The sequence below is a fragment of the Bombina bombina genome, chromosome 1 (genome assembly GCF_027579735.1).
Source record: "Bombina bombina isolate aBomBom1 chromosome 1, aBomBom1.pri, whole genome shotgun sequence".
Taxonomy (NCBI): domain Eukaryota; kingdom Metazoa; phylum Chordata; class Amphibia; order Anura; family Bombinatoridae; genus Bombina; species Bombina bombina.
Window position 1 is genome coordinate 424659192 of NC_069499.1, and position 27424 is coordinate 424686615.

Below are 27424 nucleotides of genomic sequence, written 5' to 3' on the forward strand. Positions count from 1 at the left end.
CTCAGACCTTGTCTCCAGATACTCTCCCTCCTGTCCCCTTCGCTCTGCTCATGACCTCCTACTCTCCTCCTCTCTGGTTACCTCATCGCACTCCCATTTACAGGACTTCTCCAGACTGGCTCCACTCTTGTGGAACTCTCTGCCTCGCCCCACAAGACTCTCCCCTAGTTTTGAAAGCTTCAAGCGCTCCCTAAAGACTCTGCTGTTCAAGGATGCATACAACCTATGCTAACCTTACTTTATACCAGTTCCACTCCTCCATTGCTATCCCCTGAACCCCCTTAGCATGTAAGCCTAAGAGCCCAGCTGTTTGTAGATCACCTTCTTAAGAGTGGATTACAACAGTGCAACTCTTGGCAGGGCCCTCTACCCACTTTATCCCTTAATTGTTTTATACTCCCCTTTGTTTATAGCGCTGCGGAATCTGTTGGAGCTCTACAAATAACCGATAATAATAATTATATATATATATATATATATATATAACAACATATATATATACATGCCTCTGTCTCCTAAACCCCCCTCATGATTTTACGACACTCCCTCCTCCCCCTGCATTCAGACCTCTGTAACACATTCTGTCTTTTTAGTCTGTGTTTTAATATAAAATCTGTAAATTCCATCAAATTGGTCAGTACTGCTTCAGACTTGAAAAAGGAAGACATTCTTCCAAAAGCCTGTCATCTTAGAAATGTATAGTCAGTCCAATAAAAAAGTATCATTGCTCAATGCAATACTCTTGTTATTCTTTTATATATATATATATATATATATATATATATATATATATATATATATATATATATATATATATATATATATATATATATATATATATATATATATATATATAATGCTGCAAATGTAGGAAAAGCACTCCTCCAGATTTAAACAATCACATTTATTGATACAATAAATGTGATTGTTTGTTTAAATCCGGAGGAGTTCTTTTCCTACATTTGCAGCATTGTGTTATTATTTGAGGAGCACAACGGTGGATGAAATTGTTAAAGAGTGCTGGGCCCATCTGTTTTGCTATATATACAGGGAGTGCAGAATTATTAGGCAAGTTGTATTTTTGAGGATTAATTTTATTATTGAACAACAACCAAGTTCTCAATGAACCCAAAAAACTCATTAATATCAAAGCTGAATAGTTTTGGAAGTAGTTTTTAGTTTTTTTTTAGTTATAGCTATTTTAGGGGGATATCTGTGTGTGCAGGTGACTATTACTGTGCATAATTATTAGGCAACTTAACAAAAAACAAATATATACCCATTTCAATTATTTATTTTTACCAGTGAAACCAATATAACATCTCAACATTCACAAATATACATTTCTGACATTCAAAAACAAAACAAAAACAAATCAGTGACCAATATAGCCACCTTTCTTTGCAAGGACACTCAAAAGCCTGCCATCCATGGATTCTGTCAGTGTTTTGATCTGTTCCCCATCAACATTGCGTGCAGCAGCAACCACAGCCTCCCAGACACTGTTCAGAGAGGTGTACTGTTTTCCCTCCTTGTAAATCTCACATTTGATGATGGACCACAGGTTCTCAATGGGGTTCAGATCAGGTGAACAAGGAGGCCATGTCATTAGATTTTCTTCTTTTATACCCTTTCTTGCCAGCCACGCTGTGGAGTACTTGGACGCGTGTGATGGAGCATTGTCCTGCATGAAAATCATGTTTTTCTTGAAGGATGCAGACTTCTTCCTGTACCACTGCTTGAAGAAGGTGTCTTCCAGAAACTGGCAGTAGGACTGGGAGTTGAGCTTGACTCCATCCTCAACCCGAAAAGGCCCCACAAGCTCATCTTTGATGATACCAGCCCAAACCAGTACTCCACCTCCACCTTGCTGGCGTCTGAGTCGGACTGGAGCTCTCTGCCCTTTACCAATCCAGCCACGGGCCCATCCATCTGGCCCATCAAGACTCACTCTCATTTCATCAGTCCATAAAACCTTAGAAAAATCAGTCTTGAGATATTTCTTGGCCCAGTCTTGACGTTTCAGCTTGTGTGTCTTGTTCAGTGGTGGTCGTCTTTCAGCCTTTCTTACCTTGGCCATGTCTCTGAGTATTGCACACCTTGTGCTTTTGGGCACTCAAGTGATGTTGCAGCTCTGAAATATGGCCAAACTGGTGGCAAGTGGCATCTTGGCAGCTGCATGCTTGACTTTTCTCAGTTCATGGGCAGTTATTTTGCGCCTTGGTTTTTCCACACGCTTCTTGCGACCCTGTTGACTATTTTGAATGAAACGCTTGATTGTTCGATGATCACGCTTCAGAAGCTTTGCAATTTTAAGAGTGCTGCATCCCTCTGCAAGATATCTCACTATTTTTTACTTTTCTGAGCCTGTCAAGTCCTTCTTTTGACCCATTTTGCCAAAGGAAAGGAAGTTGCCTAATAATTATGCACACCTGATATAGGGTGTTGATGTCATTAGACCACACCCCTTCTCATTACAGAGATGCACATCACCTAATATGCTTAATTGGTAGTAGGCTTTCGAGCCTATACAGCATGGAGTAAGACAAGATGCATAAAGAGGATGATGTGGTCAAAATACTCATTTGCCTAATAATTCTGCACTCCCTGTATATATATATTGTATATGCAATATTCATATTTAATATAGATTTTAACTATGTATTTACTGTAAATATTTAACATTTGCTAATGCAAATATGCTATGTTGTTTGTGCCATGGGTGTTGTTTTTTTTACCCAAAAAATTAATTTTTTCTATTTACTTCTATGGGGAGTGCAAAACGTTGTGGTGTTTGCGCAACTTTTTTTTCTCCATTGATTTCTATAGGGGAAAACAGGCACATGCACATGAAAAATGAAGTTAGGATTTTTGCGCTATCCGGGTTACCGCTTGTGAAAATAAGTTATTTTTTTTAACTTGTAATACGAACACAACACAACTAGCGCAAAAAGCTTGACTAAACTTAGTGGAGTTTTAACGATAATGAAAAAAAAAATACTGTGCCACTTGTAATCTAGCCCAAAAAGTATTAAGACAATGGAAAGAAAATACTGATGTGACAAAATGGATAGTTTTAACAGATTTTTTTAGTAATCACATATTTCACTTATGGCCATGCAAATGTTTTTCAGTTATGCTGGTTATGCATTGAATAGATAGGGTGTTGGATTGAACAAAAGCAGCAAGCCTATGGCAGAATTTCTGCAAATGAAGTTACATTATACAAGGACAAAGGTGACAGATGTTACCCTCAAAAGGTTGTCAGAGAATTACTATTTTTTTTTGTTAAGATTTGATAGATTTGTCAGAGTCTAGCAGACTTCTTAGTATTTCATTATATTGTATAATATCCAGTATTGTATTTCATTACCTAAAATCTTTCTAACTGAATTATGTTGTTACTAGGGGAATTCTATTCCAACCTGAACTGCAATTCTATCAACATTTTCCTGATGAATTTGTGGAATCTGTAATGTGCTTTCTAAAACATCAAAAATGTCTGTTCCAAGATACGTGCTCAGTGTTGAATAATACAGAATGTCTCACTCCCACAGCAGGGCTTTTACATCATTGTTACAAACTAATTGGTAATTATTTTCAAGTGCTGCTGTTCTGTTATTCTTAAAAACAGAATTGCCCACTGTAGAGTAACGGATAATAAGTCAATAGCTACAGCAAAAAATAAGGCTGATTTGATCATTTCAATAAAATTAACACTCCAGAAGCTCTAATTTTTTAATTTATTTATTTAAGAAACTTCACATTATAAATTCATAAAAACATAATATAAAATAGTTATACTTAGAAGCCAGATATACAATTTAAATTAGATTTTTTTGTTCACTTAACCCCTTAACGACCAAGGACGTGCAGGGTACGTCCTCAAAAAAAAGGCAGTTAACGCCTGAGAACGTACCCTGCACGTCCTCGGTGTGGAAAGCAGCTGGAAGCGATCCTGCTCGCTTCCAGCTGCTTTCCGGTTATTGCAGTGATGCCTCGATATGGAGGCATCCTGCAATAACCATTTTAAGCCATCCGGTGCAGAGAGAGCCACTCTGTGGCCCTCTCTGCACCGGAGATCGGTAGCTTACAGCGTTGGTGGGTGGGAGCTGGACCGGGAGGCGGGTGGCGGCCATCGATGGCCCTAGTGGTGTGGAGGGGGCGGGATCGTGGGCGGGGATGCCAGGGCGCGCGCACTGACGCGCGCACGTGCACGGGAGGGTGGGGGCGGGCGCATGCACGGGGAGGGAGCGGGTGGGAACCGCTACACACAGAAAAAAAAGTGTAGCAAAAAGGAAAAAATTGTATAAAAAAAAATAAACAAATCGGATAAAAAAGAAATCAGTTAGGTGGTGGGGGTTGGTCTGTGGGGAGGGGGAAGCTACACTACAGAAAAACGGGCAAAAAGTAAAAAAAACCCATATTTTTTGGCAAACTGGGTACTGGCAGACAGCTGCCAGTACCCAAGATGGCCCCCAATAAGGCAGAGGGGAGGGTTAGAGATCGGTTTTGGGGGGGATCAGGGAGGTTGGGGGCTAAGGGGGGATCCTAGACAGTAGCATATGTAAATATGCTAAAAAAAAAGTTTATTATTTTTAAAAACCCTTTTATTTTAGTACTGGCAGACTTTCTGCCAGTACTTAAGATGGCGGGGACAATTGTGGGGTGGGGGAGGGAAGGGAGCTGTTTGGGAGGGATCAGGGGGTGGGATGTGTCAGGTGGGAGGCTGATCTCTACACTAAAGCTAAAATTAACCCTGCAAGCTCCCTACAAACTCCCTAATTAACCCCTTCACTGCTAGCCATAATACACGTGTGAGGCGCAGCAGCATTTAGCGGCCTTCTAATTACCAGAAAGCAACGCCAAAGTCATATATGTCTGCTATTTCTGAACAAAGGGGATCCCAGAGAAGCATTTACAACCATTTGTGCCATAATTGCACAAGCTGTTTGTAAATGATTTCATTGAGAAACCTAAAATTGTGAAACATTTTACGTTTTTTTTAATTTGATCGCATTTGGCGGTGAAATGGCGGCATGAAATATACCAAAATGGGCCTAGATCAATACTTGGGGTTGTCTACTACACTACACTAAAGCTAAAATTAACCCTACAAGCTCCCTAAAAGCTCCCTAATTAACCCCTTAACTGCTGGGCATAATACACGTGTGGTGCGCAGTGGCATTTAGTGGCCTTCTAATTACCAAAAAGCAATGCCAAAGCCATATATTCCTGCTATTTCTGAACAAAGGGGATCCCAGAGAAGAATTTACAACCATTTATGCCATAATTGCACAAGCTGTTTGTAAATAATTTCAGTGAGAAACTGAAAGTTTGTGAAAAAGTGAACGATTGTTTGTATTTGATCGCATTTGGCGGTGAAATGGTGGTATGAAATATACCAAAATTGACGTAGATCAATACTTTGGGATGTCTACTAAAAAAATATATATACATGTCAAGGGATATTCAGGGATTCCTGAAAGATATTAGTGTTCTAACGTAACTAGCGCTAATTTTGAAAAAAATGGTTTGGAAATAGCAAAGTGCTACTTGTATTTATGGCCCTATAACTTGCAAAAAAAGCAAAGAACATGTAAACATTGGGTATTTCTAAACTCAGGACAAAATTTAGAAACTATTTAGCATGGGTGTTTTTTGGTGGTTGTAGATATGTAACAGATTTTGGGGGTCAAAGTTAGAAAAAGTGTGTTTTTTTTTAATTTTTCCTCATATTTTATAATTTTTTAATAGTAAATTATAAGATATGATGAAAATAATGGTATCTTTAGAAAGTGCATTTAATGGCGAGAAAAACGGTATATAATATGTGTGGGTACAGTAAATGAGCAAGAGGAAAATTACAGCTAAACACAAACACCGCAAAAATTTAAAAATAGCCTTGGTCCCAAACGGACAGAAAATGGAAAAGTGCTGTGGTCATTAAGGGGTTAAAGACATACACCTAGATTACGAGTTTTGCGCTAAACAGGGTGTGAAACTAACCCCCAAAAAGTTGCGTTATTTCACTCTCCATAGAGCTGCCATTACAAGTTTCTGAAAAGCCTCTTTGTGCTGTATGATATGGTGCGTTAAGCTCCATACCGCACAAAATCCAATGGCTAATTTGACGTGCTTGTGCACGCTTTCCCCCATAGACATCAATGAGGAGTGTTAGAAAAAAAACTAACACCTGAAGTGCGGAATGAAAAATCTCCGTAACCCAAACCTCATTGATGTCTATGGGGAAACAAAAAAGTTACGTTTAAACCCAACACCCTAACGTAAACCCCAAGTCTAAACACCCCTAATCCGCCGCTCCCCGACATCGCCGCCACTAAATAAAATGATTAACCCCTGAACCTCCGGCCTCCCATATCGCTGCTACTAAATAAACCTATCAACCCCTAAACCTCCGGCCCCCCACATAGGGGAGGGCAGCGGTTTAGGGGTTAATAGGTAGTTTATGGGTGTTAGTGTACTTTGTAACATTTTAGTTATGAGTTTTGCGAAACATTTTTGTTACACAAAATCCATAACTACTGCTCTCAGATGGCGGTATGGATCATGTCGGTATAGGCATAGGTATAGTATGTAACACAAGCATTTTAACCTGACTGCACAACCTGTAATACGGAGCATTTTTTGAGTGCGGAATGGACGTGGCGTTACAGGCTAAAATGCTTGCGGTATAGCTATACCGCCGCGACTTGTAATATGTGTTACTGGCCATTCCAGTGTAATGGCCAATTTTTCAGCATTAAAAGCCCTACCGCACCGTAGCGCAAAACTCGTAATCTAGTCGATAATTAATTATGCAACATACATAAATATAGTGAGTTTATGTTGATATGATCTATATGAAATACGATGCTGATCTATTTATTGTGTGTAATTAAAGTATGTTTAATGGAATATGTTAGTGCTTTAATGTAAGTATTAGGTTCACTAAAGGTCTCACTAGCCTTATCAACATCTGCATTGCATCATACATTACCAGTTCCTATGTAGGCAGCAGATTTTCTCATTTTCATCTTCAGTGGCGGTTCCAGAAATAACATCTTTGGGATTGCAATTACACTGCAGATTTCCCATTTAAGGACTATGAGGCTGGGGACTGAGTATTATCTCTATTCTTGGTGTGAGGCTCCTGGGCAAACTGCTAATCTGGGTGTGGCTCCATGTAGGGATGCTTATTCTGAAAATGGGGCCCCTGGGCAAGTAACTATTACGGGTGCGAATCTTCTGAGGAGAAAAGACTATTCTTTGTCGAGGGTACCTGAGATTCTAAGAGTAATTTGTCTTCAGTGGGAGGGGCTGGGCCATCCAAGGTCTTTACCCTCCTCTTCATCACAACAAAAAAAAACTGGGATGCTTTTGCATCCTCATGTAACCCCTGTTTAACCACCAATGCTTATGTCTCCATTCTATATTGAACCACATAAGAGTATAGGAACTGGTGAAGCTAGCAAGGTAGGTAAGGACAGAGAAGCCATACTGCAGCATATGTGAAGACAATTCAAATCCCATGAATCCTGATTTAAATCTTCTTTAAAATTAAGCCAAACTGTTTCTGGTTGTTTTAAGTATTATTGTAAAATCAGGTAATCAAAATGTATGAAAATAAAACAGGTTATTAGGTGTAAATCCTTTGCTGCTAAGCCTTTTTTATGCCCCTATAACCCCTGATATTTTTTTTAAAGTGTAAATTCATATTTTAGTGAGTAACTGACACAAAGTATCTATCATCTATCTATCTATATATCGTTTTGTCAGCAAGCCCAGCAAGTTCAAAATATACTATCATTATATTTATATTTCATAGTACGTTAGAATGGTAAAAAATAAATATGTTTTTGTTATCAATGGTAAATTTAAAAAACTGACCCAATACATGATTGTTGTAATATAAACTAGAAGGGCTCCTTTGTGCCAATGTAGAAAAAAAAAGCACATTTGTTTTGCCACAGTGATCATCTGGCTATAAAGAAACATTTCCCAAATGTATTTTATAAAAAGAACCTGTCGACCAAAAAATAGACTTTATTTTGGGACTATAAACATTTCAGGTTTCTTTATGATGTGTTTCTAAAGACACCCCCCAAAAAACAAAACAAAAAAACCAACAAAAAAAAATATTTTGAGTTCTTTAACTTTTTTTGTTGTCGGGGGGGGGGGGGGGGATTGGTGCTTTCCATGACAACCACAATTTCAAAGAGCAGGCAATTATCTTTCAAAGAGGGGGTCTTGTGACTGCTACGGAAGCTGAAATTGAGGAATTTGAATAACCTACCTACCCCATACAGCTACTTTTTAGGGAACTGGACTTTGTGGTTCCCCCCTTTGTGACATCACTGCATGCATTTGTAGCAATGACGTCTTATTGAAACCTTGAGAGTATTGCCCACTATGCCACCAACAATCACAGCCTGTAGTGCAGGCATTCACAGAAAACAGCTTTGGCTCAGCGAACCTAAAAGTAGTTAATATCCCTTTAACCCTTTAATGACAGTCATTAAGCCCTTATGCAAACGTTCTGTCCTGGACTGTAAGAAAGTCAGTCTTGCGCTATTTCTGCATGCCTTTGGAGTGAGGCATTTTATTTTAATTAAGTGCTGTTTTGTGTTTTTTACCCCTAAATTTATTTTTTTGCACTAAAATGGATTCAACATAAAGTGTCAAAATACCTCTAGGTATATAACCTGAGAAGTTTAAATTGCTCAAATATATACTTTTGTACAGCAGTTTTGAATTGGGTGACCGCTATTTAGCTCACATTAAATAAGAAGCTCAGTTTTTAAGAGATTTAGCTTAAGGTAGTGAGAGGACATCCAAGATGAGATATGAGAAAGACATTTGGTGACACAAGTTAGTAAGGAAGGTGAAAGTTCTGGTGCAGAGAGGTAGATTTGGGTGTCATCAGCATACAAATGATATTGAAACCTGTGGGACTTTGTTAAGGAACCTAATGATGACGTAGAAATTGAAAAGAGAAGGAAACCAAGGACAGAGCCTTGTGAAAGTGGTAAATGGGCAGAGGATGCACCAAAGAAGGCTACACTAAAGATACGGTTAGACAGGTAGGAAGAGAAACATGAGAGGGCTGTGTCATAAATGCTGCTGGATTAGAGGGTTTGGAGCAAAAGAGGGTATTCAACATTATCAAAGGCTGCAGATAGATCAAGGAGGATTAGCAGAAGAAAATTTAGCAGAAGAAAAGTGGCCTTTTGATTTTGCTGTAACCTTAACAATTGCTGCCACTGTTGAGTGTTGGGGTGAAATCCTGATTGCAGTGGATCAAATATGGAATTTAATTTAAGGAAATTAGATAGATGTGTATGTACTAGCTTTTCTAGCAGTTTTGAGGCACGGAAAGAAGGGCATTAGGGTGGTATTGGGACGGGAGGTTGGATCGAAATAAGTTTATTTGAGGATAGGTGTCACCAGTGCATGTTTAAGAGAAAAGGTAAATATACCGGTGCTGAGGGAGATTTTGAAAATGTGTATGAGGATAGGGGTAAAAGTAGGAGAAAGGTAGGGAAGTAGCTGTGAGGGGATGGGATCAAGGGGACAGGTAGTGAGGTGAGAGGACAGTATAATGTCAGAAACGTCTTCTTCAGTAACAGGGTCAAAAGAGCAGAATTTATTGCTTTGTGGGCTTTGGATGACCGTGAAGTCAAAATTACTTCATGATTATGATAGAGAATACAATTTTCAGAGAATTTTTATTTTATTTCTTTTATCAAATGTATTTATTTTCTCTTGAAATACTTTGTTAGAAACATACCTAAGTAGGCTTAGGATCAACAATGCACTACTGAGAACTAGTTGCTGATTGGTGGCTATGTACATATGCTTCTTGTCATTGACTAACCAGATGTTTTCTGATAGTTATCAGTAGTGCGTTGTTACACTGCAGCTGACTTTATCTATGATTTTAATCCCTTTATTTTTAAAATGTTCTGCCCTTCTAAATCATCTGGGAAGTCAGAGCTTTGTGACTAAAATCCTCTAGGTTATTCTAGCCCTTCAGAAATAAAACCTCACAGTGACGTCCATTAAAAACTAAACAAGTTATGATATATAATACATTCTTAGACTGATGCTAAAACATTGCAAAAAAGGCACTTAAAAACAAAATTATTCTTACCTCATAATATTTAAGGTTATCTTCTGGTGTGGGAAGACTCATATATCTCTCTGTATAAATACTGTCTGTAATGGTTAACAAAATAGTCATTGGATTTTGATTTGTATACAATTTACTTGGTACCCTAATAGTAATACATCACCTCCAGTTTAAATGGAGCAAAGTGTTTACATTTTTCATACTGTATATGTAGTTTTTGACCCTCAAGTCTGTCCCTTCACAATTTTTACACATTTATAGTAATGATACTTAGACCAAAACTATGTCACACTGAATGTACATTCCTGACAACTACTGTTCTTCATTGCTTATACAGTTTTGTTTATGTCACTGAGTTTTAGTATGACTCACAGTGCAGAACATATCCAGCTGCTCTTTAGTCAGACAACAAAGCAATCACAGCTGTGAGGATGTAGTCTCAAACAACAGCCTTGAGAGTGCAACGTTATGGTTTGGGTGATAGTAGCACTGGTTAGATATATTGCTCACATTTCAAAATGGAAATCAATTTAAAACATTGGCATTTGAATTAGATTTTTGCATAAAATACATAGACAATTTTAAAAATGTAAGCAATTTGCATTCCATCAACATAGATTGTGATGCATTAAAGTTACTCTATCACTTTCAATAATCATTTATTAAAATTATATTGAATTTAAATTACCAATATATGATGTAAAATTACTCTATAAAAATATTTAAAAATTATATTGAATTTAAATGATCAAAATATGATCTAAAGTTACTTTGTAACCATTTATTGAAATAAAACTGAATTGCTAAAATTATACTGAATTTAAATGATCAAATATCATGTTTTGTAGTTGAAAAAAATAAACAGGAAAAAATAAGTTCCAGAAACACCACAGTTCCAATTTATACTTTTTTTTTATTTAGTCTTTAAATATGTATTAACTGTATAAGCTAATTACACATTTTGCATGGACATAGCATGTTTTTTATAATACCATATATTATTTAATTGGTTTGTGTTATTCTTTCTCAAACAAAACCGAATAAAAATATTTTCAAACTAGTAACACAAGCATTTTTCAAATCAGGATTTACAATATAATTTATACTTATTTTCCCTTATTTGTAATTCCAAATAATATTGTTCTGCGGTATAATAAAGGGATACAAAAATACACAATAAAGAGACTTACAACATATGTAATTATTCTGATTTAAAAGGATGTAGAAACCCCCATTATATTGCCCTTAGAAATTAGGTTGGTGATATATCAAGCAGCCACTGTTTAATATTTAGAAAACTTAAGGATGCAGAAATGTTTTGGAGATTACTGTTAAGTTTTCAAACATATAAACCAATAAATATCAGAGTAGCCAGTAAAAAAATGTTTTAAAAAAAATCCTTGGATACTGGGAACCAATAATTTTCACAAAAAGACTGACAAGTTTATTGTGGTATTTAAAAATGCCCCAAGTAGAACTAAGGGCTGGTGAGTTGTACTTTATTTTATTCTTCTGATGAAGTGTTGCTGTAAGTGCTAAGAAACACGTTGCACAGAATCGTTTTTGACATTGTTTTAATAAATGTATCCCCATTATTATTAAGAAATATTTGGCCAACTCATTAAGATTATTTGTGGAATGTCTGTAAGGGATATTTGTTCCAATTGTCAAATCCTTATTTTTAAGTTAAAGGGACATGAAACCCAACATTTTTCTTTCATAATTCAGATTGAGAATACAATTTTAAACAACTTTCCAATTTACTTCTATTATTTAATTTGCTTTTTTCTCTTGTTATCATTTGCTGAAAGTTTTATCTAGGCAAGTTCATGAGCAGCAGAGAACCTAGGTTCTAGCTGTTGATTGGTGGCTGCATATATATATAGAATGTGATTGGCTCACCCATGTGTTCAGTTAGAAACTAGTAGTGCATTGCTGCTCCTTCAACAAATAATACCAAGAGAATCAACAGATTAGATAATAGAAGTCAATTAGAAAGGTGTTTAAAATTGTGTTCTCTATCTGCATCACAAAATAAAATATTTTTAGGTTTCATGTACCTTTAATTCAAATACTGTACTTTAGCTACACGTATTGGCCAAGATATATAACTAAATCTTCTATTCAGGTGAAAACTGGCAACTCACAAGGCCCACCCACAGATAAGCCCTCCCAAAACCTCAATTTTTGAGCATGACTCCGCAGAGGTGGAAGTCTGGGCTAGCAGAGCACTGAAACACAGGTCTGGGCTAGCACAGCACAGAGCTTCAAGAGTCTGCCAGAGATAGTACTTGGAGCACTTCTCCCCTTAGACAAACAGAAAAGATGTGGTCACTTTATGCATTCCTGGCTCCGAGGGCATGAAGCACCAATACATTAGCAGAGATTACTGGTTGACTGGTGCTGCATATGGCTGCTCAAAACATACCTCAGTGGTATATCCTAATATTGTAAGACAATATTTGTATATTTTTATTTTTACTTAAAGTTTCAATTACTTTGGAGAAAATGTTGATTAAATGTACATGATGCACAATAGTACAAACTTGACAACCCAATTTTACAGTCACATACCATAATACTGCCAGCTTGATACTGGTGCTACAGCAATTCCACACTTAAACACCCCACTGCCGCTTCCAAGAACCATTGATGTTACATAGCCACCGTAAGACTATAAAATACAAACAAAATAAATCACATATTTGTTCTAGAATTAAAGGGATAGTCAACTCTAAAAACTGTTAGTTAATATCTGTAATACAAGCCCTTCATACAATTATTTTGTGGGAAAGTTTAGCAGCTAGGACAACTAGATAGAAACTTTTTTTTTTTTTTCTTTATCTCTAACTCTTGTTTTTACTGCATTGGTCTATTTTTTTCTCTTTCCTGCTTTTAAATATTCCTCTTCATTGTTTCTTCTCCTTTTAGAGCTTAGTTTCAAGTGACAGAGAAAACACAAGTCGATATAACTGCATTGTCTACAATTTCAGTGAATTAAAAAAATAACTATTTTAACTAAATCCAATTAACTGCATTTTGATGGATACATTGTGTTATTAGTGGTACTGGTGACATACAGGAATGCTCAAAACATTTACAAATAAAGTGCGTCATACTTACCCACCCCCAAATAGCGATCCTTTTCGCATCAACAAAGCCCAATGTAATAAAATGCCTATTTTAAAAATAAATATTTTATGTAAAATGTGTGTTTATCAAACATCATTCCAATTAATAAATATTAATGTTACTTATGAATTAATAAAAACGCAACACAAACATTAAAGAAATAAAGTAGCATTCAGCATTGAAGAAAGATAATGGACACATCCAAGATTTGCAGTGTGCTAAAAGCAATAAACTTTCACCACAGAACAAACAATCCTACAGTCTAGGAAAGCAGATTCATTTGGCCTGCCGACATTTTTATTTTTGCGTGATTTAAGGCAAATGGATGGGGCATTATGGGCTAGATAACAAGTGGAATGCTAAAGTTAAAGCTATAAGCAATATCGTGACCACTTTAACTTGCGTGTATATTAGAAGCTGAAAGTAAACAGGTGTGCTTGAGCACAAACAGAATTTGCGCTCATCAGTTAGCGCGACTAAAGACCTAGCATAAAGTGTAAGGGGTAAAAAAACATGCACCAAGCATAAAATAATTACATTTATATAACGTATTACACTCCTATATACACTTTCTAGTGGTGAAAACTGTCAAAATGCCCTGAGATGAGAGGCGGCCTTCAAGGGCTTAGAAATTAGCATATGAACCTCCTAGGTTTAGCTTTCAACTAAGAACAAAGCACAATTGGTAATGGATATAAATTTGAAAATTGTTTAACATTACACGCCCTATATGAATACTGAATGTTTGTTTTGGAAGGGAGGGAGGGAGAGAGGGAGAGAGGGAGAGAGGGAGAGGGAGAGGGAGAGAGAGAGAGAGAGAGAGAGAGAGAGAGAGAGAGGGAGAGAGAGAGAGAGAGAGAGAGAGAGAGAGGGGGGAGAGGGAGAGAGAGAGAGAGAGAGAGAGAGAGAGATATAGAGAGAGAGAGAGAGAGAAATACTATTGCGATCATAAAGTTCATATGAAATATTTCAATTAAATTTCTTCATAATAGAAAGACAGTTTTTTAATAAATCGTTACTATGAACTATGTTGACATTTAATTTTTAAACTTATTTTATTAACTTAGAATTAGGACTATGATATGTTTTATTCCCCTTCCACATAATTAGAACTGTGTTTAGATTTATTCAGGAAAGATTTTGGAAGATACTTTTAAGTGTGTAGAAATATTCAGTTTGTAGAAATATGGTAACAGGAAATAAATTCATTGATAAGTATGGTCAACAATGGCACACTCAGGGACATATAAATTGTCTTAGTGAAGGAGTAGTTTATTTAGTCTACTGTAGTTGTCCTTGTTATTACGTAGGAAAAACCCACAGAGAGTTAAAGGAAAGAACATAAACGAGATATTAAAAACAAAGCAATAGACACTAGTAGTGTAGCAAGACATTTTTTTCTAAAACATAATAGTAACAAGCATGAACTGAAATTTAGGGGTCTTCAGAAAATTGACCTTCAAGAGAGAGGAGGCAATCTAGATAAAATATTATTACAAAATGAATGTAAATGGATTTTTAATCTAAAAACTCTTGCACCACTAGGAATGAATGAAGAAATAAATTATGCATGTTTTTTGGGTGATTGAAAAACTTAAAAAAATCTTCCAAAATCTTTCCTGAATAAATCTAAACACAGTTCTAATTATGTGGAAGGGGAGTAAAACATATCATAGTCCTAATTCTAAGTTAATAAAATAAGTTTAAAAATTAAATGTCAACATAGTTCATAGTAACGATTTATCAAAAAACTGTCTTTCTATTATGAAGAAATTTAATTGATATATTTCATATGATCTTTATGATCGCAATAGTATTTCTTAGGTTTTCTAAGATAGAGTGTATTATAGTTAGTGAGAAGAAATTCACAATGTAACAGGGTGGAGCAAATGTATATAAAAAATGTTAAAAATTTTGCAAAATTGCTTAATATCTAATTGTTGCATATACTGTAATATAGTATATTTTATTAAGTAACAAGTGTTCTTCATTGTTGCAAATTGTTACCATTTTGCCCCAAATATTCCTTTAAACACTTTAAAGGCTTCAGAATGGGAGAAGTTTTCCTCTGTGTCCTTGTCTTTAAAAGAGATTGCAGGTATTCACAGTCATGTGACTTTTACTGGAGCCGGAAGAAGCCCCAGAGCCTAAGGGGTGAAACGCGCGTAGCTGGCAAGTGGCGTTTGTCGGAGGATCACAGGCAGTTACCATCAGCAAGGGATATCATTGTGAGTGATTGTCAGGTGGCGTATCTATTGGAACCCGATTGCATCATCGGTTGGAGGAGATGAACACCCTGGAGGGCTTACCCAGGAGGTGTTGATCCGCAAATTGTGGGACTCCTCCTAGAATCGCAAGTATTTACCGCTACGGCGGTTGCTCAAGAAATGTGCAAATTGTGGGATTGCCATCAAAGTTAAAGCTATAACTACCTGTGCACAGGAGACAGTGCAGTTGCTTAAGTAAGGGTAGTAGCAGGCTGATATCACTCCAACTATCCGTTATATTCCTATACAAGGATAACTTCACTTTTGGAAATGAACTTTCTTATTATAGTGCTGGAAAACCGGAAAATAATTCTGTGACTTTAAACAGGAACTGTTGATATTCTTTTTCTTTTCACAATTTTTGGATTTGAGAGCTCTTATTATTTATGGTTATCTAATCATTTATTTATGTTTGGGGATTCATAGTGCGCTATGGTAGGGAGTGGCCATATTCATGGCTATAATTATGCTATTTTATGCCTTGTGGTTGCTCCAATAAATGCCTTCTTTATGCTCCTCCTGTGTTACTTGTGAAATTACTATAATAGTTTGGGAATTTTCTTCTTTGGTATATTGAGGCCTCTTAGACCTAGGTATTATATCCTCTAAATTTTATGGTACTAGTTAGTGCTGGATAGGAATTGCGTTATAATCTTCTTCTAGTTTAATAATTATTCATCTTTTCCTCCTGCACCAATGGCCTGTCAATACTTTAACAACAGTTTATTGTTACTAACCTATTATTGGTAATATTGTTAGTTGCTGACAACACTGCTTGTACACATATATATATATATATATATGTATGTATTAAAACACATATATATATATATATATATATATATATATATATATATATATACACATACACACGCATGTATATATATATATATTTGAAATATTGAATATAGAATAATACAAAATATTAATAATTAAAATTACTATACATACTGTAAATATATATATATATATATATATATATATATTCTATTAATTATTATTTTTACAGTATGTATAATAATGTTTAATATTTAGTAATATTTTTTAAAATCTTACATTCAATATTTCAAAAGCACACTTTCAGATTAGTAAATCTTCATGTGCGCTAACCCAACACTGAGTTAGACCTAAATCGCAAAGCACAAATCGCGTTACGCATATTTTACATTCCTATGTTTTTCACATAGAATAAAATTTAATTTTTATATATATATATATATATATATATATATATATATATATATATATATATATAATGTTAATGTAAAATATATACATATATATCTATAGGAATAGATATGCAGGCATAGGTATATACAGATTCATATAGAAATATGTATTTACAATAAAAAAAACATTTTCCTGTAAGTCAAGAACATTGTAATGTTAAATATGTATAGTAAATATACAGTAAAACCCAGAAACATAAACATATAAATACATATGCGCACACACACACATATATATATATATATATATATATATATATATACACACACATATTTAGACAGGCAGTCAACACCTTGTCATATACCATATACCTTTGAACCCTTATAACTTTTTTTTTATTATTTCTATGAATACTTTCAATTGTTTATATGAGTGTAACTGTTATTTTAAAGGTATTTATGTTGTGTTTAGTGCAACATTTTCTTAATGTACTACCCCTTAAACAATGTTGTCAGTGGTGCAAACCTGACAAGCATAAATTGAGATTGCACTCTTGCGATAGTGTTTGCTTTCAACTTGTAATATGAGTACTTTTCTGTTGAAAGCAAAACGTCAGAAAAAAATTATATTGTTTTGATAAGATGAGGTGGGCTTTTCTCTCTTTTCTCTCTACAAGCTAAGCCCATTTAAATAGGTTGTAGTTTCAATGATCAAAGCTGTTTCATATACAAAATAAAGATAAACTAGCCATTTTCCCATACATTTAATACTCTGCAGCTGATATAGCAAGTCATTGGAAAGTCATAAAGGGAGAAACCAACAGTACAATGTAACAAAAGGTTTTCTTGTTGTGGACCAATACTGAGCTTACAAGACCCATTTTGATGGCTAATCATAAATCTTTATGAATGATACTAGTTCCTGGTCTCTGAAATATTTTATGTAATCTATAGGAACTTTTTGTAGTATTAGTAGTATTTATATGATTCAACACCACTGAAAATATATGACATTCTAAGCCTGCTAAACAGAAATACATTACCACATTTTGTTAAATAAAGGCACAAGCCCCTTGAGAATGACATAGATTTAAAACAAATAGAAACTATTGTATTCATATCAGTGACAAATGGATCTATCAACCTACAAACGTATCATGAATTCCTAGAAGCAGGTTTAATGATCAAATGAAAGAATAATAGGTAAGTACTTACTTAGCTGCCAATATCTGATCTTCTACTTCTACTGTTCCAAGTCTACGATACAACTGATGTAGGATCTTATCACCTTGATAACCACTTCCTCTACCATCAAAGCTGGCCACAATGATCTTTTCTGTGCTAGCAAGATATGTTGCCCAGTTTAATCGAAAATATTGATCAACTTTCTGACTGGCAGGTCCACCATATCTAAAAATTAAAAACATTATCACTAAAAATGATGTATGATAAAATGCATACAATATTTCATTACTACTTCTCTTTTATAAGTGTTCTGTCATCTTACATTAATTGTCAACCGTTATAAGAATTAACTAAATCCATTAGGTTAAAATACAAACACAGTGCTAGATAATATTTGTATTTTCTACATAGAAATGCGCAATCCAATGCCTAAAATACATTATCATATTGTTAAGTAAAGTGCCTGAAATGGTTACTGGGCTAAACAATGTAGAAATTGTGTTTGTTTGACAATTTCTTACCGCTTATTGTGGAGGCACAAACCCTTATGACAGATGTCTATGAAAAAAAAATAAGTTGCTGTTCTGCTTTTTCTTTTTATTGGGGGTTGGGGCTGCCCCTAATTTCTGATTTTAAAATTATTAAAACATTTAAAGGGACACTGAACCCAAATTTTTTCTTTCGAGATTCAGATAGAGCATGAAATTTTAAGCAACTTTCTAATTTACTCCTTTTATCAAATTTTATTTATTCTCTTGGTATCTTTATTTGAAATGCAAGAATGTAAGTTTATATGCCGGCCCATTTTTTATGAACAACCTGGGTTGTCCTTGCTGATTGGTGGATAAATTCATCCACCAATAAAAAAGTGCTGCATAGAGTCTGAACCAAGAAAAAAGCTTAGATGCCTTCTTTTTCAACTAAAGATAGCAAGAGAATGAAGAAAAATTGATAATAGGAGTAAATTAGAAAATTGCTTAAAATTGCATGCTCTATCTGAATCACGAAAGAAAAAATTTGGGTTCAGTGTCCCTTTAAACAAAAGGCAGTACACACAAAAAGCATAATATCATAAATAATACAATAGGTAAATATCATTGATATGACCTCACACACACGTATAAATAGTATATAACTGTACAGAGCTGCAAAAAGTTATCGTCATTTTTGTGTAGACTAATTAAATTCTTACAAAGCAGATACCATATAAACTTTTGGAAAGACAGATTAAAATAGATAAATATATTGCAGTACTTACACATCAATCAGCAATGGGTATTTCTTTGATCTATCAAAGTGTGGGGGTAAGATCATCTGATACCACAGGTCTGCAACAAGTAGAACAAATAGAATTGTAGATTTACATTACTCAATAGAGTTTGTTAGGATCAGATGATATCATCTAGACCTGTAAATAGTGTTCTACAGTAATAAACCTTAAACCTATTGCTGCACTGCTACTCATGCAACACTGAAGTCATATGTCACATGGTCTGACAGCCATTTTGCTTTTTGAGACAATTTTCGACAAACAATTGAAAATCTTCTCCAGAACCACTTATGTTATAGATGTCAAATTTGCTGTGCTATCTGCTACTTTTTACTAGATTTATGATTGTTTAAGAGAAGTGCCTTAGTTGCTAGACATGTGCATTTCGTTTCGTTCTGAATCAAAATTCGTCCAAATTTGTCAAATTCAGAGCTTTGGATCGATTCGAATTTCTGAATTACCGTAGCACCAAAACTAACGAATATATCCAAATTAGTTTGGATTTATTCGTTACATTCGGATGGCCATGGACTAATCACAATTAAACTAGTATTGTACAGTATATTAGGTTATATCGCTCTGCTATGGGTTACACCTAATATTACAGTACATAATACTAGTCTAATACACAGCACATCCCACCTAACACATACCGAACTTCCGAATTTACGAATCAAATCCGAACTGAATACATCCAAATGTATTTGAATACGAATGAATCCGAAACGAATACATTCAAATGTATCCAAATTCGAATCGATCCGAAAACGAAATTTAAAAACATCAGAATCGATCTGAAACTAAACAATTTTTTCCGCCGCGCACAAGTCTATTAGTTGCATGGTGTAGCCTCCATATTGTATTGTGTGAAAATCTTCAAACATGTTCTTTTCTAAAGAATGAAGTGCAATGAAGTGGAATGAAGTGCAATTTTGTAATGTGCTCCTGGCAAGGTCATCTTCCACAGTTGTTCAACTGCGATTTTTCCAAAATTAACATGGCTGCAGCAAGCTGTTAACAGCTTTAACACCGTTTAATTGCATTCATTTACAGTTTTGTAACTATTTTTTACACTATTAATCTATGTTACAGTTTAGTATACATTTAAGCCTATATGAGTATAGTAGTATGTTTTCGATGTGTTATGTGAAAACATTTTTTAACCCTTACACTTTACTTCAGGTCTCAAGCCTAAATATTCTAGCGCAGTTTCGGCTTGCACTCGAGCCCAACCTATAACTTTCAACTAATACCAGCAATATAACTAGTGCTATTAGAATGGTCTCAATCTTCATTGAAAGTATAGGTTGTGCTAGAGCGATCTCGACCATGCTAACCCATTTCTGTTAAATCAGATTTACCATGGACTTGGACTTGTAATATCAAGTTGCATGATAATGTTATCGAGGTGCAGAGGTACTGCTTATCGTGACCTGTGCTATCATTAGCACACCACTTGTAATCTGGGCCATAGTAGGGTCAGTAAAGCATATATATATATATATATATATATATATATATATATATATATATGTAAAACTCCAATCGCACATGTTCCAGCACTCCAACTTTGGTGATTTAATACAGAACCTGGGTGCAATCCTCTATGAACATGTAGACACAAACTCAAGAAAGGGAGGGCACTCTCAGGATTTATGTAAATTGCATAACAGCAAATAGAATATCATTTATTTTTCATAACGATAACATAGAAAAGTCATAAGTCGACGTTTCGGCTTACATGGAAGCCTTCATCAGGACAAATAAGAAACTCTAATCGGCACCCTGTGCCGTATTAACGCACCAGATAAGACAGATGTGCGTTGATGAAGGCTTCCATGTAAGCCGAAACGTCGACTTATGACTTTTCTATATTATCGTTATGAAAAATAAATGATATTCTATTTGCTGTTATGCAATTTACATAAATCCTGAGAGTGCTCTCCCTTTCTTGAGTTCGTATATATATATATATATATATATATATATATATATATATATATATATATATATATATATATATAAGTATTTTCAACAAAGTGCACTCCTGAACGTAATCCACAGCAGCCTTGGGTGCTAGTCAAAAGCAATGTAGGTAAGCAAGCACCTTTGGAGTGCTTCATGTTTGCTTACCTATATATATATATATATATATATAGTTCTGCTGATAAGTTTACATACCCTGGCAGAATTTATGATTTCTTGGCCATTTTTCAGAGAATATAAATGATAACATAAAAAACTTTTCTTTCACTCATGGTTAGCACTGGATGAAAGATGCAAGGGTCTGTCAGGAGTCCAGAAACTCATTGACCTTTTATACATACACACTAATTACAAGCAAACAGATCACAGGTGAGGATGGTTACCTTTAATAGCCATTCAAAACCCTTTGTGTCAACTTATGTGCATGTTATCAGGCCAAAATCACCAGGGTATGTAAACTTTTGGTCAGGGTCATTTGGGTAGTTCCTGTTGTCATTATGATTTAAAAAGAGTAAACATAGTTGATTGATAATAAATGGCTTCAGCCAAACACTAACCATGAGTGAAAGAAAAGTTTTTGTGTTATCATTCATATTCTCTGAAAAATGGCCAAGAAATCATAAATTCTGCCAGGGTATGTAAACTTATGAGCACAACTGTATATATACACTGAATTAGAATCACCCTTAAAATATTTCTCAACCGGCCTTACACATTCCTCAAGATTTGATAAGAGTAAAGCAAGCAAATTAGGAACTCGAGCCTTTCTAATTTTCATGATATTCTAGGCAAAATTTTATGAAGGCTTATTCATCTCTCAATTATTTTGTGACTAATATCCAATGATTAAGATATATTGATGGAAATGGACAAACAATTCCAATTTGAGGGTAGAATCTTCAAATTCTATAATATTTTGTGAAAATAATACAAAAATAAACAACATGCATAAACTTTTCTTAAGCTTGTTCAAATTAGTTAGCAGAGTAAAAGCATACAAAAACTGATTTTACTTATAAATCATAGTAATTTATAATGAGGACATCTAAATCACAATAATTTTATTTAAAAAAATCTATAATGGAAACTACAAACTCTAGAATAAGAAAATTATACATTTATTATGTTTAGTTAAGTGCAGATCTTACCAAATCCATGAAGAGAAATTGAATGATTTTCTTTAGTGGGCATCTGAACGTCAACCAGTAGTTTCTCCAAAGCTTCATTATCTTCCATAATTTGTATTTCTAAATTTCAACATCAGAGGTGAATATTTTTGTCATTTATGTGGTGTATTTACACACAGGTGTAGAAAACATTAGGCAAAGAAAGTGACAACATTATTTGGAACATTAAGGTCTATTCCCTCCTATTAGAAGGCCTTGTGATAACTCAGTTATCAAATGGTTTTCCAGTCTTAATCAGAACTTTGCTTTAAGGGAGCAAAGTACTGTACTCAGATTTTTCAATTATGAATATGAAAGAGCTGCAGTTAAACACTAAAATGTTCTGTTTTCATGAAAAAGGTTAAGTAAAAGCTTTGTATTTTTAAAGTTAAACTAACAGGAGGTGCATAAGTGTGTACATAGGAGTCCTGGGACTCTACCTGACTGGTGAACAGTTGGTTTATTCATTTCTGAAACATCCATCTTTTAAAAAGCAAATATCTGTTATAAATTTTGAAATAATAGTCAATTTGACAGCAATACATTATTATTATTGAGTCAATTTAACTGTGGGATTTGTTAAGTAAAATATGACCTTAAATGTCTTGATAATTATCAAGAATTTAGATTGTAATCAGAACAGTTAAGTATAGAGATTTTTTTCAGAAAAATGCTAATAAAAAAGGTGCTTCCAATAAACAATAAAAATATCTGATTATAAGCACAGAGACTCCTATTTTGCTAATCATTCTTTTTACTACTTATGCAGCTTTTCACAAAAATAACATGCCAGAAAACACAGAAAATTTTTAATAATATAGTGAAAACGAGAACAACCAATGAAAAGGTTGTATGCAAATGAGCTAATGAGAGTAGCCAATGAGCATACACATAGTGCCCATATACTGTCCACATAGTCCCAATTCATCCTCTTTCTTTTTGCTGCTTGTGCAGATAAGTACATTTATACAATACAATAAATATTTCCTTATTGTATGTTATTTATTTTAGTGCCTGTGTAATTTCCCTTATAAGTCTTTCTACTTCATTTTTCTAATTCAGTTTAACTTTCTGGTTTTAGGTTTCCCCTTCTCCCTTATAGTACTCTGTTTTTATACCATTTTATAGCTGCTTACAGCTTTTATGTCCTACTTTTGTGCTCCTTTTCCCGCCCTTTTGTTTACATCAGAGCTGACATTTAGTCAGACAGCTCACTGCTGCATCCCTCTCCGCTTGTCAGCTGTTCTAGTGGATACTTTGTAAGAGTTTTTCTCTTTCTATTTCTTCTCTGCATGTAATTATTTTTTCTCTCCACTAAGTGTACAGTTCCTAAATGTTTTTACCTCACTTTTTCCTTATTTCATTATGCACTCATTGTTGCTTCCCCAAAGCAGTTAAATATTAAATTAACCCTTGGTTCTCCACAATTATTATTTTAAAAAATTGTTAAATGTCTCAAAATTAAAATAATATGGAAATCTCTGTTAACTCTCTCAATGACAAATTGCCTAATTTTATATCCCAAACGGATAACAAAATTAACTCACTTATGGCAGTTATTAACCCTAATATTTCTGTAAATCCAAAACTAAACATTCATTATCTGCTTCCCCAAAGCAGTTAAAATCTTTAGGTCTGTCCCATCCAGACTCTCCTCCTGCACCTCTGCAAGACAACTCTTCTGCTGGCCAGCAGATTACCCTAGGCACCCGAACCCCTGATCATAAGAAGAGCCGTATATCAGGGCGTATTTTTCAGACTCTGACCTCACTAATTCTTTTAAAGAGATCAGTTTCTAACCTAAAGGCTCGTAAAAGACAATTTAATGATATTTCCTCTTCTGAGGAAGATTATTTTCTGATAATGAGCATTCTAATCATTCTGATGATTTCTCCTCTGATTTTTTAAAATATAAAAGACGCAAAAAGCCCATCATCATAATTTATCCCATAAAGATTTTTTTTTCTAGATTCCCTTGGTAACCCATTAACTAAGCCTGATGAATTACAGTATCCCCTTTTTTCTGAAGTTTCCCTCTAAAGAGATTGCAGATTATATGGACCATAAAAAAATCTGCTAGTTCTAAACTTAAATTAAATGCCCCAGACCCTCTCTCCCAAATGCCCAAGACCCTGTCTTGGTCCCCAAGGTTCTAATTTGAAAAAAAAGTTCTGACCTGCTCCTTCAGGCCTGTCAAAACAAACTTTTAGACACTACTGGTCCCATAGAAAAATGTTTGATTTAACAAAAGAGGCTATCGCCTCCAATTCTTCTCTAGACCCTTTTGTCATAAGAGAATGTATTTTAAGGTCTGTAGCCTTTCTGGGCAATGCTAACGAAGCGATCATTGCCGAAAGGAGGAGAAACATCATTAGAAGGTTAGACCCTAAGCTTTCTGATTTTTCCACTACCCAATGCTCCACCGATACTAATGGTCTACTTTTTGGAGACACTTATTTATTCAAAATGAATAATTATGCCAAAACTTTCAATACATTGTCTAAAACAAAATCAACTATTAAAAAGACCCTTTTATACATAGTCTAGTGTTTTTGACAGGGCCCGGAAAAGAAGGGTCAGTTTTCCCGGCCGCTCCAATTACAATGCATTCAATCCAAGGTCCCAATATTATTACTCCAATCAGTGCCAAACCCAAACACAAAACTCTTAATTTTTCCCCTTAAGAGGTCGTTCCTGGCCATAAAGGTCTTTCAGAACCAGAAGTCGTTCCAGAGCTCACTCAGGTAAATTTCTTCTTCCCCCCTTTTTACCCCAACAAAATAGGTGGCAGACTCACTGTGTTTTTCCCCAATTGGCAACTTATTACCTCAGATCCCTGGATTCTGCAAACCATATCTGGAGCCATAATAGATTTTCTCAAAACCCCTTGTCAATTATCTCTTCCAATTCGCATAAAATTCTCAAATCTAGACAAATGAGCCATAGATTCAGAAATGTCATCTCTGGCATCAAAACAGGCTATAGAATTGGTCCTCAGGGACAAGAACAGTTACCTATTCCTGGTCAAAAAAGAATGGTCTCTTTCGATCCGTGATCAGTCTCAGAACTTTGAATGCCTCTGTCCTTTATCACCACTTCAAATGGAGGGCATTTATCTTCTTCGAGATTGTCTCCAAGATCAAGATTGGTTGGTTTGTTTGTATCTAACTGATGCTTATACAGAAATGTGGAATTTGTTTACATGTATTTCATGTGTCTGACAAATATTCTGCGTACGTATTTTTTTTAATGTTTTTATTTTTTCAGAGGAAGACATTTAATCTTTTATTGAGGTTTTTAGAAATAACAACAACAAGAATAATGTGGCATTCCACATAAGTAACAAACATACAAGATGGAATCAGAATCAAGCCATAAAGTACATAGAAAATACTAGAAGAGGTACAGGACCTTGCGAGATCTAACACTGGATATTACTAGTCAGTTTTTTGTTTCCTGGGTAAATATGTATTGCTAAATATATAAAAACAATTTACTTACTTACGCCTAGATTTGGAGTTTTGCGCTAGAAGGGGTGCGTTAGCTACGCGTGCTTTTTTCTGGCCGCACCTTTTAAATACCGCTGGTATTTAGAGTTCACAGAATGGCTGTGTTAGGCTCCAAAAAAGGAGCGTAGAGCATAATTTACCACCACTGCAACTCTCAATACCCTTACGGACGCGGCCAACTTCAAAAACGTGCTCGTGCACGATTCCCCCATAGGAAACAATGGGACAGTTTGAGCTGAAAAAAAACCTAACACCTGCAAAAAAGCAGCGTTCAGCTCCTAACGCGGCCCCATTGTTTCCTATGGGGAAACACTTCCTAAGTCTGCACCCTAACATGTACCCCGAGTCTAAACACCCCTAACCTTACACTTATTAACCCCTAATCTGCCGCCCCCGCTATCGCTGACCCCTGCATATTATTATTAACCCCTAATCTGCCGCTCCGTACACCGCCGCAACCTACGTTATAGTTATGTACCCCTAATCTGCTGCCCCTAACCCCCACCGACCCCTATATTATATTTATTAACCCCTAATCTGCCGCCCCCAACGTCGCCGCCACCTACCTACAATTATTAACCCCTAATCTGCCGACCGGACCTCACTGCTACTATAATAAATGTATTAACCCCTAATCCACCTCACTCCCGCCTCACTAACCCTATAATAAATAGTATTAACCCCTAATCTGCCCTCCCTAACATCACCGACACCTAACTTCAAGTATTAACCCCTAATCTGCCGACCGGACCTCACCGCTACTCTATTAAATTTATTAACCCCTAAAGCTAAGTCTAACCCTAACACTAACACCCCCCTAAGTTAAATATAATTTAAATCTAACGAAATAAATTAACTCTTATTAAATAAATAATTCCTATTTAAATCTAAATACTTACCTGTAAAATAAACCCTAATATAGCTACAATATAAATTTTAATTATATTGTAGCTATTTTAGGATTAATATTTATTTTACAGGCAACTTTGTATTTATTTTAACCAGGTACAATAGCTATTAAATAGTTATTTAATATTTAATAGCTACCTATTTAAAATAATTACAAAATTACCTGTAAAATAAATCCTAACCTAAGTTACAATTAAATCTAACACTACACTATCAATAAATTAATTAAATACAATACCTACAAATAAATACAATTAAATAAACTAACTAAAGTACAAAAAATAAAAAAGAACTAAGTTACAAAAAATAAAAAAATATTTACAAACATTAGAAAAATATTACAACAATTTTAAACTAATTACACCTACTCTAAGCCCCCTAATAAAATAACAAAGCCCCCCAAAATATAAAAATGCCCTACCCTATTCTAAAATTAAAATAGAAAAGCTCTTTTACCTTACCAGCCCTTAAAAGGGCCATTTGCGGGGCATGCCCCAAAGAATTCAGCTCTTTTGCCTGTAAAAAAAAACATACAATACCCCCCCCCCAACATTACAACCCACCACCCACATACCCCTAATCTAACCCCAACCCCCCTTAAATAAACCTAACACTAAGCCCCTGAAGATCTCCCTACCTTGTCTTCACCACACCGGGTTCACTGATCGGTCCAGATGAGCCTCCAATGTCTTCATCCAA

At 35.1% G+C, this 27424-nt stretch overlaps 1 protein-coding gene across 2 annotated transcripts in view; it reads right to left on the reverse strand.

The window, feature by feature from the left end:
* LOC128645391 (dipeptidyl peptidase 4-like) overlaps nt 1-27424 on the reverse strand; it is a 226516-nt gene that overhangs the window by 10483 nt on the left and 188609 nt on the right. For both annotated transcript variants that reach the window (XM_053698368.1, XM_053698367.1), the window contains 6 exons: nt 22290-22388; nt 19144-19213; nt 17916-18110; nt 13256-13310; nt 12707-12806; nt 10154-10218 (listed from right to left, as the gene is read on the reverse strand). In XM_053698368.1, the coding sequence (XP_053554343.1) occupies nt 10154-10218; nt 12707-12806; nt 13256-13310; nt 17916-18110; nt 19144-19213; nt 22290-22388 (584 nt within the window). The remainder of the gene's footprint in view (nt 1-10153; nt 10219-12706; nt 12807-13255; nt 13311-17915; nt 18111-19143; nt 19214-22289; nt 22389-27424) is intronic.